This window comes from Cydia pomonella, chromosome 7, assembly GCF_033807575.1.
Source record: "Cydia pomonella isolate Wapato2018A chromosome 7, ilCydPomo1, whole genome shotgun sequence".
NCBI lineage: Eukaryota > Metazoa > Arthropoda > Insecta > Lepidoptera > Tortricidae > Cydia > Cydia pomonella.
Genome location: NC_084709.1, coordinates 6,103,130 through 6,121,876, shown reverse-complemented (window position 1 = coordinate 6,121,876; position 18,747 = coordinate 6,103,130). Strand labels below are relative to the sequence as shown.

Below are 18,747 nucleotides of genomic sequence, written 5' to 3'. Positions count from 1 at the left end.
CCCCTTCATCATCTGGTAGAGTCAACTGAATAAAAAAAAAGAAAACTATTTACAAAGTGTAACACTTTCTGCTTATAAAAAAATCGGCGTAGCATTTACCTCAGTGGTTCTTAGGTAACCTTCCAGGGAGAACTTAGCACTTGAAAATGTCTTTCCCGACGACCTGTCAAATTTTCCTTTTTTTCCAATACTTTGTTTTAATTTAGTTTATTCTGCTCTTATTAGACCGATCGTTACGCGGGGACCAAGGAAATGGAAATTAAATAGGCGAATATATTTCTTAAACACTTTATTTACATTATGGAAACAAAGTTACAAATACAAAAGTACACCGAGAGCATTACAAGAGTACAGAAGAGACTAAAATAATTCTTAATTACTTAAAACTTATTTGAATCCAATATAGTTCTTCTCACGTCGTTGACTGGGTGCCATCAGGTTTGGTGACCGTAATAGTTCGGATAATTTTTGGTGGTGAATCTGAAAAAAAAAGAGTAAGTAACCATTGAGTTTTCCTTTTTTTTTATTCACTCCGAAGTTTGTCTTAAAAAAAGATAATGTACGGCGATTTTTCTCAATTCGTTTTCGGTGATGTACATACATAAGCTACCAGTTGCCGTAAACGCGCGCTTATTTGCCAACAACAAGAAACCACAAAAATCGAATCTGATCAGAAGTAGAGAACAAGTTCTTCCGACAATAGGGACCCGCATTAACGGGTCTGCCACCTTGCGGTATAAATAAAATCTTTTGACACTTCACGCCAATAAGCGGGTCAGTACTCTCAACGCCTCTCTGCCTTGCGTGTTAGAAGGTTACTATCTCGAGGCCTAAATCTGATATACAACTTGATAATATCACTACCCGCCAATAAGCCGGGAGCTCCTGGGATGCCTCTACAGTTAACTGAGTTATCGCACTCCCTATTATCTCCAGCTTCTTACAATACTCACCCTTGTCGTCACAAATGGTCTGCGTCACTTCTTCCACCACAGTACCGTCAGCATGTATAGTGGTTATAGTTTCCTTCGTCACTCTCGGCTGTCGCGGTACGTTAAAGAAGTACACGACGTCGAAGGTTTCGTCTCTGGTATTCAGCTTCTCCCAGAAGTCAAGGTCCTTCGTCCTGAACCATGCTTCTGGTTTCGCGCCATTTACTTGAAGTACGTCTGAAACATCCAAGAGAATCTAAAGCAACTAAAACTAAAGCCTAATTCAAAACGAGGACTAAGTTCCCGGCATTTTGTGCAGTTATTTGTTACCCACGCTAAATTCAGACACGGAGGTACAAGTTATTTTATTAATTTTAATTATTGATAAAGAAATACATAAGAAAATAATTTTAGTACGAATTATGACGCTGAATAAACGCATCCACTGCTAAACAAAGGCTTTTAGTGGCATCTACCTAGTCAAATGGCTTTTTTCATAAGATCGATAGTTGCTTGCGATAGAATTTACTGGTTGGTCAAAATACCTGCTTATTTTCTGAACACTTACCAATATCGTTCTTCGTATTGTTTGGTTTGATATATGGAGCCACCGTGGTCGGGCAATCCAGTTTATTAGAATCTTCAGTGGTCGGGGGTACGGGAGTTGTCACTTCTATGGAAGTAGCAGAGGCTGTGGCAGTCGCAGTTACTGGTGGTACAGAGGTGATTGCTGTCACTGGTGGTGGTGTACTTGTTGTCACCGTTGGATGCAGTGTCTTAGTTACTGGTGGTAAAGGAGTAGTTGGTGGAGGGTAAATGGCAGTTGCAGTAGCTGTTACCCACACTGGTGGTTGTGCTGTGGGCGCAGAAACCGGTGGTAGCTCGGTAGTTGGGCCGGTTGGTGGTGGGACTGTAGGTTTAGGCCCAGGGATGGTACCGTTTAGAATCACAGATGGTGGAATATTGCCATTTAAAAGGACATGTGGTTGAGCTGTTTGGGCGGTAACGGGTGGAAGGGCTGTAGTTGGTCCGGTTGGTGGTTGAACCGTCTGTTTTGGGCCAGGCACGATGCCAGTTTGAGGTCCTGGGGGTGGAGGTGCAGGTTTGGAGTTAACTGGTGAAAGTGATTCAGCAGGTCCAGGGATTGGACCAACAGGTGCTGGTGCTGCATTAATTGGTGCCGGTGCAGGATTTACCGGCGAAGGGACTGGATTTACTGGTGCCGGGGCTGGGTTGACTGGTGCTGGGGCTACTGGGGGTGTGGCGACAGCGTTTGGTTGCGTTGCAGCGGTAACTGGAGCAACTGGTGCATTTGGTGCTGCTAGATTATTTGGAGCAGCTGAGGATACTGGGGCCGTTGGTGCATTAGGTGCCGCTGGGGCTACAGGAGCCGTTGGTGGGAACGAGGCAACTGGAGTCGCCTCCGGTACCTGTACTGGGGCCAATGGGGCATTGGATACTGCTGGTGTCACTGGGGCGTTTGGTCCCAGTGGGGTATTAGGTGCCACTGGTGCAACTGGGGCATTTGGTGCATTCGGTATTTGTGCTACAGGGGCGGTTGGTGGCGATGGGGCTACTGGAGCCGCAGGTACAGCGGGTGCTGCTGGGTTATTTGGTGCCGGTGGGGTATTCGGTGGCACTGGTGCAACAGGGGCAACTGGGACCTGTGGAGCCAACGGATTTTGCGCTGAACCTGGTCTTGTACTATCAATCTGTGGTGTAACGCTTCCAGCGTTCAATAAGATGTAATTAGGGTGTTGTTCGACGATGTGTTCGATCTTGTCGATATGCTCAATGGTTCCGTTGGGGTGGAGCACTAAATAGCGTTTCTGGAGCGGCGTTGAAGCTAGGACTTGCTGGATTCGCGGGTGATACGCCAAATTTTCTGCGTTGAATTCTAGAAACAGTAATTACGAATTAACATAGCAGATAGATAAGACCGCATAGATATACGTACTCTCTTGATTTGATTTAATAATATTGCATTGCATTATTTCTATAGTATATTTATATAAAATTTAAAACGGCTAAAGTACAAAATCAATTCTGCGGTGTTCTATTTATTGGGAGTATTACTGCAATGTTCTGCCGCCAGAGACGCCAGAGTGCAGCACTAGCACCTTTCGTAAACCATAGAGTAACTTATACATACTGTGCCTTAAACTGTTTTTTGACAAGGTTTCACAGATAGTATAATATGACATTGATGCATCAAGGCGGTTTGTTTACAAAAACCGAAATTTAGTTATCTGCCTCTTCATCGCTCGAATACGAAAGAGTGATATAGAGGTTAGATAACGAAATTTAGATTTTCTTGTTTCGCGGTAGAGATTGTTATGTTATGGTAGTGGCGCCCCCCACACAGAGTTTTGCATAATATTATATTGGCAGAATTTTTGTTTTACCGAGTTTTCTTTATCATTCCGATATTTTTCTAACTAGATATCGTGACTATTAGCTGATCCAAACAACTCTACATTTTCAGTGACTTACGCGCATAATGGTACGGGTTGTTTGTCGGTTGGCTCGCGACCTGAGAGTTCCCGGCCTCGGCGTGGGCCTCTGTTGCTACTTGGAAGTCCTGGCTTTGCACTGGCTGGTATTGCCTAATTGGGACATAAATGGTGGTCAGAACAAAACATCCGTTAGAACACTAACAAAACAATAACAACAGACAACTGCTACAACAGTAGAAAAGCATTTTTATTTCAAAGTTAAATTAAACTTTCGTAATTTTAAATAAGATTTCGAATTTCTGTACTGAATTGTATTAATGAAGTTATGGTTAACCCACGATTTCAGTCCCTCGGCTAGACATATTTTTGGCTTCTAGTTAAGACACTGGGTCCTTCACATCCAACAGGGTGTTTTTGCATACATTTCAGCTGATCAGTTGGGTATGTGACAGTCGAAATTGTTACGATTGCTGTTCAATGCAAACTACACATCCACTTCACAAAGTATGGCCAAAGAGAATTTGAAATAGAGTTCGACACATGAGTAAAACTTTTAGAATGCCATTTGACTTTGATCCTTATTCTTTCACTGATATGTGTAAAATTTGTTAAATATCAAAAAGTGGCGCCAATATATGGTGTGGTCACCACACTGTGGTGGTCAATAATTGTGGGTTCAAACCTCGGTTATGCTTTATAGAACAGAAAAATCGCTCTCGAAGAAAATGCAAAAAGATGGTTAAAAATTTCGTCAGGATCCTTATCACACAGACAAGAAAAATGTTGAAAAATTCCTTGTGTAAACAAATATAATATCAAGTATACCTACCGAACAGGCTGCTGGCGCTGCACAGGATAGTATTGCGGCGTTAAGGGCGCCTCATACTGAGCGCGTTGAATCGGCCGCTGAAGAGGGATCGAGTTAATATACGGTTCGCGTATGGTGTTCAACTCTGGTTGAATATTGTAGCTCGGACGCGTCAGGATCTGGACATGGATTCAAGCGGTTTTGTTACTCTATTTAGTGCAATACTTTTATGGTAGATGTCGCTAGGGGCGCTTCTAAGGCGTGTACAACAATGAAAGTGGAAATATATTGGAATTAAGCTCCGCAGTCGGAGAGCTTTTTGTGGTGGTTTCCAAGCCTAAAAGTTCGATTCTCGCCTGAACAGTATTTTTCTAGTTTTTATTGACTAGAAATATGAAGATTGAAAACGTCAAGGTACTATTGATTTGTGAATTAGCCCTTGATATTTTACTTCTGAAATTTCGACTTTAAGGATACCATGACCCCATTTTATAAATTTTATAAAGCGTATATTTTTTTCTTCGTGTTTCTTGTTTATTTTACTTTTAGTGTTTATTTTTTTACTGGTTTTTTGAATAAAATGTGTATGAGCGTATATTCACCTGATTCCTCAACAAGTTCTCATAGTTCCTGCGGATGTTATCATTCTGCTGCTTGATGTAGAGTTGTTGTTGCTGGTAGAGGTCGGGAGAGTGTGATAGAGTTGGTATTTGGATTTCTTGGGGCTCGTACGTATCATAGTACGCGGGCTCCGGGAATGGGAAGGTGGCTAGAAATTTAAATAAATGTTAGTATATACAATAGTAGGACTTAGTTTTACAAGAACATTACTCAATTGCACACTTGTTTATTTGTTTGTCTTCATGTTTTACTGTGATGTAAAGTTGAGTCTTGTTTCATTCAAATAAGACGCGAAAATAATGAAAGTAAAAATCACTTTGAAATAAGCCAGTAATTCGATATTTTGCATACTTACCTAAATCTTATCAGTCAATACAATCACAAGCTTATTTAAGTAGGTATTGATATAAGTAGTATAGATTCAAAGAAAATAAGATAAACTTACATTGAGTATAAAACTAGGACCAAGGCCTGTCCTATTGGTTGCAGGCATATGGTTTCTTATGAAAACAAATCTTCAGTTTCAAAGTAAAAAAAAGCTTTTTGTGCCGTAACTTATCTAATATCTACTGACCAGCTACTGACTTATTTTTATTAATACCAGACGAGGGTTAATTGAACTATATTAAATAATTAATACTCACAGACCAACTCCAAAATAAATATAGCACACACGACTATTGTCTTCATTGTCCGCTACATGTATACTAACACCACTCTAACCGTAGTGAGCCCCCCTCTCTTATAAGCGCGTGTTTGAACAAACACAAGAAAAAGCTGTTCAAATAGTCCGCCATTGTCTTTAGCCTGCTCCGGTTACTGAATACATGTTTATGAACAAAGAAAATCCACCTCAATAATGTTAGTTGCGTAAATACCGAAATAATAAGTCCCTATGCAAATATTAGGTTTTTGGCAATAAATCTTTTTGACGGAAGGTAAGACGCGCGTGTAACAATTCCACTAGAGTTGCAAGCGCCCGTAGGCTGCGGTTGCTGCTTAACATGAAGCGCCCGCACGCTTGTTTGCCACCGTCGTGTTATGTAAAAAAATGTCAAGTATGAGTAACACGTCTTATGCGTCTTGAGGGTCTCAGAAAAAACACTTGAATAATTCCAAAAGAGCGTCGCGTTTATGAACATTTAATTTTCGGAAAATGCTACAAAACCGAGTTTAGATTTGACTAAGTTTTTAACTCAAGGTATTAGCAAGTGCAAGCATTTAACAAGTAAAAGAGTGTTTAACAAAGTGTGGCGAACGGTATCCTTTCCACGAGTTTGATTCTGACATATTCGCTAGCGACTAGGTAAACTAACTTACTATGCATCTCTCGTATTGCGCTACTAAGAGAGATGCACTGTGTTGTAAGTTGTGGCAGTCGCTAACGTTTAAGTTCGCGTAAAGCTCATAACCAACGGGGTCTCAGTTATATTAGTTACCTTTGCAATGGCACTTGCGGTAACCTATTGACGACAATTCTTGATTTATTGCTACACACGTACACAATAGTTTCCTAGTGTTATCATAAATCATTATACTGTGTTTGTGGAGCGCAAAATTTGGTTTGTTATTAAGAAAGATGCAAATTAAAATCGCGCCGAGCTGTTTTTAACCGACTTCAAAATTAAGGTTTCAAATTCAGTTGATTGTTTATTGAAATGTAGGCTATATTGAAGCATTATCATTTTAAAATATATTTGATTTTTTTAAAGAAATGTATGTACCTACTTCCAGATTCCACTTTTATCATACTCTAGCTCGAAAATTCGGTTATTCCGAATGAAAGATTGTAAGATTCGAATTAAAGTGATTAGCCGGGTCCACACAGAGCAAACAACATACGCGCGAGGCAATTTCCTCGCCCACAAACCGGCCAGTGTATTTACACTGTAGACGTGCCTCGGCCGAGGCGGCGCGTGCGTTTTCCTCGGCAGAGGAACGTGTACACTGGCCGTTTTGTGCGTGAGGAAATTGCCTCGCGGGTATGCTCGCTCTGTGTGGACCCGGCTATTTTTCATATCTTAATAGACATACATATATTACATATACTCGTAGCGATATCAGTATTTCCATCGATAAACCATTATTTGGATTATAAAACATCATTCATTACCGTTTATAGGACTGCATGGAATTATTTTTTATAGGTATGTGCACGATTTATTCAATTGAAATAATATAGCTCGTGTTCTCCACGATGACGCGCAGATTTGTCAAATATAACCTTTAATAACATGACACTACGAGTCAAGGCGCGCGTCATCGTTAATGGCACGATCTATATCTTGTGTTTTCTTACTAGGTAAGTATTTGTTAATCAAAAATCGAACACATATCCACTTTGAAAAGCGAAACGACGACTTTTATTTAACTTGGGTATTTATGAATAAAACTGAATTTATATACTTATTATCCTAATTTATTTCCGGTGGTATTTTACACATAAACATTGCGATTTGTGAGCTTAACCGATTCATAATTCAATTATCTTCAGCCTCATCCCCACTGGACTCGGAGAAGTCCTCGACGTGGAAGGTATCGTCGTTGGCGTGGTTCGCGCGGGCGTGGGGCCGGCGACGCTTGCGACGGGCGCTGTCGTTCAGCGGGTTGTCGTGCTGAAAGATATTAATTTAATAGATTTTTGAAGTGAAAACTTCTTTAGCGGCGCTGAGCACTTTGTGATGGGGAAAAAATGTTAAACTCGCGACAGGTCACGTGACCGACAGATTCGTCAGATTGTTTACAATAACAGGGATCTTATGGGCTATGTATAGGTATGTGAGCTTATTTAATATTAAGGTACCAAGAGCTGGGAAGCATGCGATTGTTGGCCGAGTGTGATTAATAGATGAACGACACAAGTGACTACCACCTCTCGCGTCGAATGATGTTCCCTATGACAGTCTTTTTTATATGGTTGACTGTTACATAAAATGTTTGTAGCAATTTTTTAGAAGTTTAGCACATTAATTTATTTAGAATTGCAATATTTATTGCGCCAGCTCGAATACCATCCTGTGCACGTTGGCCGACCGGTGGGACTCACCGTGGCTGAAGCACTGGGGGCAGCTACATGCCCCTTTATGTAAGAATTTGTACTAATTTCATGTCATACTAACCCTAGATTTAAGTATTAATATGTTACTAACACGATATGAACCTTGTTTAAAATAAATGGTTTTTTATTTGATTCGAATTTAAGTAATAACAATAAGGTAAAAACATATTCTATCGATTATTTTTCAAATGAAGCCCAACAACCGAAATACACTTTTTTTTTAATACTACGTCGGTGGCAAACAAGCATACGGCCCGCCTGATGGTAAGCACTCTCCGTAGCCTATGTACGCCGGCAACTCCAGAGGAGTCACATGCGCGTTGCGGACCCTAGCATTCCCCCCCCTCGTTGAGCTCTGGCAACCTTACTCACCGGCAGGAACACAACACTATGAGTAGGGTCTAGTGTTATTTGGCTGCGGGTTTCTGTAAGGTGGAGGTACTTCCCCAGTTGGGCTCCGCTCTAGATCTGGAATGATATCCGCCGTGCTGTGCCCTACCACACAAAGCCAGATGACATTCACAATGCCCATACCTCTCTTTTGGACGTAGTTTAAGGACGTACCCGGGTCCAACACTTGTTATGGGAATTGTCATAGAGAACATGATTGGACGCCAGAGGCTGAGCATTATTATTATTATTTAAACTTTATTACACACAAAAAAGAGTACAGCAGGCGGACGCGGACTTAATGCCAATAGGCATTACACTTTCTTCATGATAAATATAGATAGTTGATGAGATACAAGCCCGTTGACAGACAGATAGACGACAACAGCGGGATACTTTGGCAATTAGGTTGCGTTTTTCACCTACGGAAAACTAAAAAATTTGGCTTAAAATAATATTTGAATTGATTATCCAGAGGTTTTTTTACTGAGTAGTGAATTTAGGACGATTTTAATTAGAGAAAAGCCACCTTCGAGTATAAAATACGTGTCCTGGATTAAAAATGCAAACTAAACTGTACCTTGTTGCAAATACACTAGGTATGTATTCCAAAATTTTGACTCCATGTAAACTAAAAATTCCATTAAAATATACCTGTATCGGCCATTCCATACAATTCTTTCAAATGGTTTTATGAATAAGTTTATTCATTAGCAATTTGAACAGATGTGAAAATTTCTGGAAGCGTGACGCGTGTATTGTACGCATTATAATACAATAATAAGAATAAGAAACGCAATAATAGACGCTAGTTACAATAGATGACGCAATAATCTTATATCTTTAAACGAGCAATTCTTGTATATATAGGGCACCTCGGAAATGGCTGTAACGATTTTGATGCAATTTGCTATAAGCGAGTTTTCGGTGACGAAAAATCGATCTAGCAAGATCTTATCTCTGGGAAAGATTTTTGAGTTTTTAATTAATAATAATCAATAATATGTTTTCCGACCAAAGCTTCTGAGCTTATGCATAGGTAAGAGCAAACTAAAGTCAGTATCATTGATGTGTTAGTCCATTTAATCTATATTATACACTGTGTATTTTTTGATTTCCGTTTATTTCAAGAGTGTTTTTCTGAGCTTGAATTAAGTAACTTTCTCAAAGACACCGGTATTCTAATTAACTCCATTTCGGAGATAATAAGTAATTTATTTTTATTACGAGTGTGTACATTTGCTACTAAACGTAAGTAATATTTCGGGCGATTGATGTTTGAAATGACATTCATATGTCACAGTTTTCAATTGTTTGGTTGAATTAAATGTAATGCCCATGTTACAACGCTATATGCAATTATGTATATATTTTTAATTGCCATTTAGCAGTGTTGGCCGAACGTTTATTAGAATTGACCATATTGACCATTAACCATTTTGGACCGTTTACAGTACCGGACGGTTACAGTTTATGGTTGAATTTGTAATGGTTAATTTTCAATATGGTTAGTTCTAATTAACGTTCGGTCAACACTGTCAGTAGTTTCGTTAAACGTACTTACCCATACCCCGGAGTAAACGGAATTAAATAAAAACATGGTGTATAAAACAATGCTGTTACGACAGACAACGCTCAGCTTAAGGGTAGCGAGAACCTAGCCGCTGCGATACTATCCAAGTTACGCTCACATTTTAAAAAGACATGTTGAACATGAATCTTGGCATAAACATTAAATTAACATATATCTGTCTGGTAATATATATTGCTGCAAAAAAATGTAATAAAAATAATATTGTTTGTGTTTCTGCTCGCAACTATTTCATTACCTTCTATTTCAAGAATGTATAAAGAGTTTTTTTAATCAATGAATCCTGGGAACAGCTAGTTTAAATATAAAACTGTTCACTTACATGCCTGACCAGTTTGTAGGAGCCCTCGCCGTCGATGAAGGCCATTTTGAAGGCTTTTGTCAGAGGATATTTCTTGAACAACAGGAACTGTTCCTGCAGCGTCTCTTGAGGTTTATCTGAAAAACCTGAAATACATTTGTATAGTGTTTAAAATGTATTTATAAGCAAAACGTAATCAGTGCACTCATAGTACAGTCAGCATCAATAATAGCGGATGAAACAACGCGTCAAAAGTATCTGATATTCCGCATAACTTTTCCAAATATAGATAAACTGTGGCTTTGCTGTCTTCCTCTAGCTCGTTTTTGACGACAAGTGTGAACGCCATCTGCGTTCGGAATACCTTCAAATAGAAATAAAAACACACATACCTTTGAAAGAATAGTCTCTAGGTCGTATGTCATACATAGTGTAGTGCAGTATAAATGTTATGCTTTCAGTGGCTTCGCTGTCTTGCTCCAGTTCGTCTCTGACGACGAATGTGATTTCCATCTGCGTGCCGTCCATCAGCTTGAAGAGTGAGGCATCTATGGATAGGAACTCCTGCAAATAAAACTTTGCATTACTGTTAAAATCTTTCAACCCCATTTTAATCTCCTTACGAGTTGATTATGAAAATAATATTTCTTAGAAAAATAATATAATGTATATTCCAAATTTCAAAGTCCAGCTTAAAACGTATTGAGCTGTGCGTCGTTTGTCAGTAACGAAGTACCTATCTATCGGCACTGTATAGCTGGCCAAGTAATTTACACAGATGTCTGAATACACCACTTTTGAGTTTTAACTTGAAGATAAAATATATAGCTACATATTGTCATATGTCAATAATCTGTAATCAGGGTAGAGTGTTTACCAGAGTGCATGTTTACCACATTTAATATATTATAATAAAATTCAAGTACTTAAAAATTAAAGTTATGCTAAAACAAAACCAAATCTAAAACGAAATATATAAGAATTCCCCTAAATCAGCCCCTTCCGGCATGGTCGCAAGAACTCTAGCGGCATTACCCCTCTACACCGCCAAACTTAGCCTGGACTCTGGTCAAAGAAAGAGCCGCCCTATGACCGACACTTCTCTCACAAAATGTTTGGTGTCGGAAGATCACGGGCCCAATGTCTCCATTGCAAGCGCCGCAAATGCATACTCATTTGTCAAGAACGCGTATTTGCGGCGGTAAAATTTAAGCTCTAGGGGGTACCTTTGCCTTGTACCTGCCTACACCCATGGTGAGATGAGTACATCAAAAATTCGCTAGGCTAAATTATTATTTTTATTACAGCGCCACCTATGGACTACCTATGGAACTACGTACCCTTATTGCAAGCATATAATATTGATTATCGATAAGCCATCTAGGGTTCGCTAGGGTCAGATAGATGGCGCTCATCACTGTAAACTTCAAATTCTCTAGAGACTATCTGAGTCAAATTCGTTGCATTGTCGTCTTTTCAGTCCCCAAAAAATTTTACGATGTGGAGTTTTTGGCGTGAAATTCAGTTTTGGTTTGTATATCTACAGCAAGAAAGATATACAATGAAACTGGTCTCGTTTTGTTTGGTGGAATAGAAGTAACAAATAAAAGCATGACATGACATGACACATGACATGAGTAGTCAAAAACAAGATAACGAAAATAATTTTGATGCATCTAAGTGTCCAGTATCTGTAACCTTGAGGTTTTCATACTGTTCAAGTCTGGCAAAGTATCCTAGTACTAGTAATTCCTTAGGTAGGTTAAGTTACTTAAGTTGTCTAGGTAGGCATAGTCGACATCCGATGTATCGGAGCGGCCAAAGTACTTACAAATATTTGAACCTGTATTGTCAAGGCGTTGGAGTGCGTGTAGTCTGTTACCTTAAGGTCTTCGTACTGTACAAGTGTAGCATAGTATAGTGGGTACTACTCCCCAGCTAAGTCAAGTTTTTCGGGTAGGTACGTAAGAAGCCGTCCGAGTTACGTGTCTTATAGCCTGTTACCTTGAGGTATTCATACTGTCCAAGTCTAGCATTGTCTAGTCGAGTAGTGAGTATACTACATACTCTCTAGCTAAGTAAAGTTTTTTTGATAGGTATGTAAGAAGCCATCCAAGTTAAGTGGCTGATAGCCTGTTACCTTGAGGTCTTCATACTACAAATACAAGTCTAGCATAGTATAGTCGAGTAATAAGTACCTACCTAACTAAGCCAATTTTCAATTTTTTTTGATAGGTATGTAAGAAGCCATCCGAGTTAAGTGTCTTGTAGCCTGTTACCTTGAGATCTTCATACTGTTCAAGTCTAGCGTAGTAGGCGGTGAGTGCCTTCCTGATGACGTCGAAGGTTTTGAACGATACCTCATCGTTGCAACCATCCAGCATCGACTCCAGGTTAAAGCCGAGTGGCAAAGAGCAGCCTGTGATTTTGTGCTCGCCTGAAAGGCAATGTTAAAAGTTTGTATTATGCTGTATAATGATTTGTAATGATATGATGTTCCTCCAAACGGCTCAAACGTGATTGAGCCGCAAACATGGATACCTATTTAATTCAATTTGTGTAATGCAATATAAATGTACATGTCAAACATACAAGGTTACAAAATACAAAACATATTTGTATTATATGTAGTAGATTTAAATAGTTATTTACGATACAAGTGCGAAAAATAGGTAAATAGGTGTTTTTAATCGACACGAGTTGCGAATTACCTATTCGCACATGTATCGTACAACGTTTTACAGTACATATGGCCCTTTAAATTTTCGACATAGTTACATAATGTGCTAATTTACGCACTAGTGCGGAAAAGTAGTATAGTACCTAGTTGGTTACTAAATTATGTTACTGCAATAATCTTTATCTGCATAAAATATACGAACGAAAGTTGAATAAACTATATATTAAAATGAAGTACACAAAATCAGGAATTACATATGACAATATCATTCAAAATGGCCTCCTCTGGCCTTGACACAGGCCCTCAAAAGACGAGGCCAGTCATCAATAGCGGCACGCACGATTGTTATGTCTAGTTCTTCGATTGTCACTGTCTTAACTAATGGCCCGCTTGAGGGAGTCAAGATTTGTGTGGGGTTTAGCACAGGCTTTCTCCTCAATAACCTGCCATATGGCATAATCCAGGGGGTTAAGGTCCAGGCTGGAGGACGGCCAGTCTTCGTGGGCAATAATAGTACATTACGATACAAGTGCGAAAAATAGGAAATTCGACACGAGTGGCGATATTACAGTACAACGTTTTACAGTACATATGGCCCTTTAAATGTTTGACACAGTAACGTAATATGCTAATTTTCGCAGTAGTGCGGTAAAGTAGCACCATATGTACTGTAAAAGGTTTTATCAATCAGGTATTTTTTAAATTTATTGACAAAACTCATTGTTGTCTATTTGATTTCCAGGCTTACCTATCCATGTTTGTAGCTCAACTACGTGAAAACTGATTCGAGTTCTCACTAGTCTTGGATAAGACTTGAGTCCTTTGAGTCTTCTGCTTTAACCCTATTCTAGGCATAGTACGATTTATCGACCACATACGCGCCAATACAATTCCGATTTAAGGTTCAAATTAGATTGCACTTTCGGAAAATGAGACTTGCCTTCAAATGAATCATCAAAGCTGGATTCATTGGGATATATTTGGTTTTTTTTGAGAAATCCTTGTAGATTGCGGCCTGGAAAAGGGGTTCAGGCTCAACTCGGTTTTTCAGACTCTTATAATTACATCGAAACTTGAGTTCTTTTTAGAATTCTAATTCTTTTGTAGAAATTTGAGTCCTTTTTTAATTGTTTAGCTAATATTTAGATAAAACCTGCAAAATTGTTGACAAGAGTCTTTATCTAGAGGCTCGAGTCCTTTTGAGTTGCATTTAAAAAGAACATGCCGAATCTCGTAAAAACAATATGAGTCCTTTAATTTTAGACCCAAGAGACCCTGAGTTCCTGGTTTATATATGTTTCCGGCATTTTGTGCGATGGTGTATAAAAGTACAAAGGCATAGAGTTATTTAGTACGGATTGTGGATTTCTACCAAAGAACTATTAGTGGTATAAGAATGTACAGTTGAGTTCATAAATATGTATAAATTTGTTCACCTTATTGCAATGAATAGGCCATACGCGCGAGGCAATTTTCTTCTTAGGCCTAATTCAGGTGAAGAAATGTATGAATATTTATGAACTCAACTGGAATTTTGAATAATAGCCCTATAACAATAATCTAGCACTAACCATCTACTCTGGATATGGTGACTCCGTGTTTGATATCCACCTCCCTGTCAAGCTGCATGTGAAATATGACGCTGCAGTGCTCCCGGCCATAGGACTCCACCTCCATGCCTGTCAACATTGCCGCCAGGTCCAGTGTCTTCTGCCATTCGTCTATGCGGTTTTTCACAATTATTGACTGGAAAATATCAAAGTTAAAATGAAAGATTATGATGAGTCTACAATTTTAAAAATAAAAGAAGAGAACAGAAAAAAGAAAAGGCCTTGAAACTTTTACAATTCAATCGAGAAGTGCTAAAACTATAATTTTTGTTTAATAAATAAGTATATAAAATATTTATTTATTTATGTCAGTCTGTCACACATATTCCGAGTGAAAATATCACTCAATGCGAGTGTGTTGTAGTGTCCTGTAAGTATTTTGTATGTTTCTATTAATTCCCGCGTTTCAATGCTCCAGGGTTGTCAAGCCTAATTCCTTTAACCTATGCTCATATGGTCGGTTGCGAAGAGATGGAACCAGTTTTGTTGTTCTTCTTTGGACTGTTTCAATAAGATTAATGTCTTTTATTATTATTATTATAATAATAATAATAATAATAAGCCCGCAGGGCAGCTTGTGGCGAGCTGTTGGGGAGTAACGACCCCACGGACCCGAGTGCTCCAGAGAGTCGGTCAGGGTCTCCGTCTCCGGCGTGTCTTCGTCGGTCGGAGTGGAACCCCAAGGGGACCCGTAGGATTCTCAGCTCTGGCTTGCCTTAATTGGCCGTCCAGAGGGGAGACGTTAGAGCTATACGCTCCAGGGGTGGAAGTGTTAAAGGGCATAACGCCGCGAGTAACTTCGGAGAAAGCGCAGCACACCTCTCGACACCCCTGAGCCGCTCACGCCGGTGTTGCGCCTGGCCGTCTTAACGATGGCGCATCAGGTGCCCATCTAGCGAGTGGCGAGTCACCGCTTGCCTCGGTAACACTGTATATCACAATGTTATGGCAGGTGTCCGGAACTCTTAGCAATAGCCCAGTCTTATTTTTCACCCAAATTCAAACCATAGACCAGGACTCTTTCCATTTTTCTGCAATAGCCTCCAATGCCTGCTGAAACCGGTTTATGGGTATCTATTTATGTACACATGAATGGGTTCCAGCAGGCGTTTTACATGACATCAAAGCTCTCCAAACGGCCTCTACGTGTTGGATCTATATCCCCACGCACGCCTTATAAATGACCGGGCTTAAAAACCCGAGAGTTTGTAACGGAGATACAAATAATAATAATAATAATAAAATGCTTTAATTGTGCACTACAAAGAAATATACATGTTACAAACAAAAAAAAAAGGACATATGTAAGTAGGTATTATGTCTGTCTTTTACAAATTCTCGGGACCACGGGGTCCCGGACATTTGGAAGGCGTGCGTGGGGCCGAAGCTAACACGTAGAGCCCCTTGTAATAAGACAATTTACTCTAAATGTAACGTGACACCAACCGACGACTATCCCTGTTCACACTATAGCAGTGCAACCAAGGACAAGCCCCGGTTAGTGTAAGACTATTGTAAAAAAATCGGCCAAGAGCATATCGGGCCATGCTCAGAGTAGGGTTCCGTAGTTATTCTTCCGTCACAATAAGCTAAACTGGAACTTAAAGTATAGTAGATTATTAACCAAGGGATGAACTGAACTGTGGATAGTACGTCTTTTTACTATGAAGGGGAAACTTTTTGCGATAACTCAAAAACTTTAAACTGATCATGTCCGCTATAGTTATCATTTAATGTCTTTCTTAAGCTCTACTTTTACGATTTTTTCATATTTTTTTGACGTATAGTTCAAAAGTTAGGGGGGGGGGCACATTTTTTTTCTTTCGGAGCGATTGTCTCTGAATATATTCACTTTATCAAAAAATGATTGTTTAAGACCCCAATTCGTTTTGAAAGACCTTTAAAACGATATCCCACACTGATGGGTTGAAGCAAAAAAAAAATTCACCCCCACTTTACGTGTAGAGGAGGTACCCTAAAAAAATAAAAGTTTTAGATTTTATTCTACTACTGTCGGCTTTATTGATTTATATATCCATGCCAAATTTTAGCTTTCTAGCACTAACGACCATGCAGCAAAGCCTCGGCAGCAAACAGACAGACGGACATGGGCGAAACTATAAGGGTTCCTAGTTGACTACGGAACCCTAAAAAGGGTACCAAAATAAACCGGGCTATTGGGTTGAGTTGCAAGTGGACTGGTAACCGGGACTGTGGAGGATACTATGGCACCTGCCCTGATCATTTGTTTTTAAAAACACGACAAAATGGGCAGGTGGTGATTTGCCAACTCATAATATGGGTCCCCGAAAACGGTCGCTAGCACGGAGCGACAAGGGGACAACATTGCGTCAGCGGCTCAGGGTGAGGAGAGGTGTACTTTCTACCCAGTGGCTGTAAGCAGCCACTGTGCAATATTACGTCGACTACTTTAAGTGCAGTTCTTTGTCATTCAACCATCTCCAATTCTAATACTAACATTAAGGACAAATCATTACATCAGTCTATTAGATATTAGTGGTCGATGATTAGACTATTTAGAACACCATTGTATAAGGCAGGGGTTCCCAATCTTTTTCAACATGCGGCGCAGTTATAAGTTTAGTATTTTGCAACGGCGCCCTTGTAAATTTAAAATCACGGTCGAAAAAGAGTGATACGACGCTATATTATTTACTGGTGCGAGCGCTCAAATAGGTACCCGCGAATATTTGTGGTTTCGGATAATGATAGAACTCACGGCGCCCCTCTTTACTTTCTACGGCGCACCAGGGCGCCGCGGCGCACACTTTGGGAACCCCTGGTATAAGGGAATGAGTAATTACCATGTACAATCATCCTAAAAATTCTTATTTCCAACATCACAGATAAAATCCAACAAGTGCCTACTGCAAAATACAAATAGAACATACTTTAGTATTAGCAACATCATTATCTTCAGTTCTCTTCGGTACTACTACAGGGTGCCGGTAGCTCGCCCGCTGGATTTGGAACAGGTAATCTTGTTTCTCTCGAAGCTTACGCTCTAGTTCCGCTACCTCCTGCTGTAATTCACTGTTTTCATCTTTTTCCTTAAGGATTCTGGGACCTACAACATCCAAATTAATATTAGCGACACTAGTCCATTTATTAATTGTTGCTATCTGGATTATGATGTTATTTTTTGTCATTATTAGAATTTATTTTTGACAATCACAATATAGATTCATATAAATTGACATGAATGTAATTTGTAATGCAATCGTATGTTGTGTAATAAATAAATCTAAATCTAAAAATCTAGGATGTTTCTTCTTAATAATACGTTGGTACAGTTTAGTTGCTACACTGCTGGGAATCCTTTCTCCATCGTATTCCCATGAAGTAATCCTTATATTTTAATAAATACTTACGTTTATTTCCTTTGCGAAACAGCTTTGTTATTTTCAGTTGTTTTTTATTCACTTTCAACATCGTCATTTCGGAATATTTAATGATTTTACAAACTTAGAAACAAAAATTCGAGGAAAATAAAAGTAACGGCTTCAATCGAAAAATCGGCCATTTGGATTTGAAACTTTTGACATTGACGTTTCACTATAATGCTCAGCCAAGTAATGCACAACCAGACAATCCACGTACAGTACTTTAAGGGGCCCTCAAGATACATATTCTATCCATGGAGATATAACGTAGTGATTATATGCTCTTTGATATAAAGTGGAGCACACTCTTAACTTTTTTGTTATAGTAAATTGAACCTTATCATTGAGGTAGAAAGGTGTTCTTACCAGACTAGAGAAAACGGTCCACTTGAGATAGCAAAAGTGGGGCGCGGTGTCTCACTCGCACATGTTGCCAATGTTAAAGACATACCATTGTGTTAGTATTTATATCAATATATTGTTATAACAAAATATGTTTATAGAGTACAAAATAAGTACCTAAAAACTTAGATATAATATTAATTTTAATTTTTTATTATTATGTAAAATGTTACAAATCATATTTTGTAAATAACTAATTTTAAATAATATTGTGACATATAATATGAATTATTATGAATAAATATAGTTTGTCAAAGGGCTATCTCATTTCAAACATAGACAGAGGGAGTCATACTATCTTTGTCTTACACTAGTACTAGCATCCAAAAGAAAAGGATGAGTATAGTTTTTTTTTGTTCTTATTTACTGACAAATTGGTTTGACCAACTATATATGAATATTATACTACTGAAATTAAATACTTTCTTATACTATTTTAGTACTATATACAAAGTGCGGTTCTCAAATCTGTTAAGTAATTTGTAAATAATTAT

General features: G+C 38.9%; 2 protein-coding genes across 3 annotated transcripts; both read right to left on the bottom strand.

Annotated features, from left to right (window-relative positions):
- Positions 1-274: 274 nt before the first annotated feature.
- Positions 275-6,655, bottom strand: LOC133519669 (uncharacterized). Of its 2 annotated transcripts, none has more exons than XM_061853721.1 (7): positions 5,462-6,655; positions 4,799-4,965; positions 4,218-4,375; positions 3,426-3,538; positions 1,501-2,829; positions 954-1,169; positions 275-480 (listed from the first exon to the last, which is right to left on the bottom strand). In XM_061853721.1, exons 1-7 carry the CDS (start codon positions 5,505-5,507, stop codon positions 413-415), a joined length of 2,097 nt encoding a protein of 698 aa, XP_061709705.1. In that variant the 5' UTR covers positions 5,508-6,655; the 3' UTR covers positions 275-412. The 2 variants fall into 2 exon arrangements, with proteins under 2 accessions (XP_061709705.1, XP_061709706.1); XM_061853722.1 differs by having other exon boundaries at positions 4,218-4,294.
- Positions 6,656-7,214: 559 nt separating this feature from the next.
- On the bottom strand, positions 7,215-18,063 carry LOC133519667 (uncharacterized). Its single transcript, XM_061853720.1, has 7 exons — positions 17,840-18,063; positions 17,360-17,535; positions 14,409-14,583; positions 12,437-12,594; positions 10,550-10,721; positions 10,179-10,303; positions 7,215-7,432 (listed from the first exon to the last, which is right to left on the bottom strand). Exons 1-7 carry the CDS (start codon positions 17,904-17,906, stop codon positions 7,298-7,300), a joined length of 1,008 nt encoding a protein of 335 aa, XP_061709704.1. The 5' UTR covers positions 17,907-18,063; the 3' UTR covers positions 7,215-7,297.
- Between the last annotated feature and the right edge of the window lie 684 nt (positions 18,064-18,747).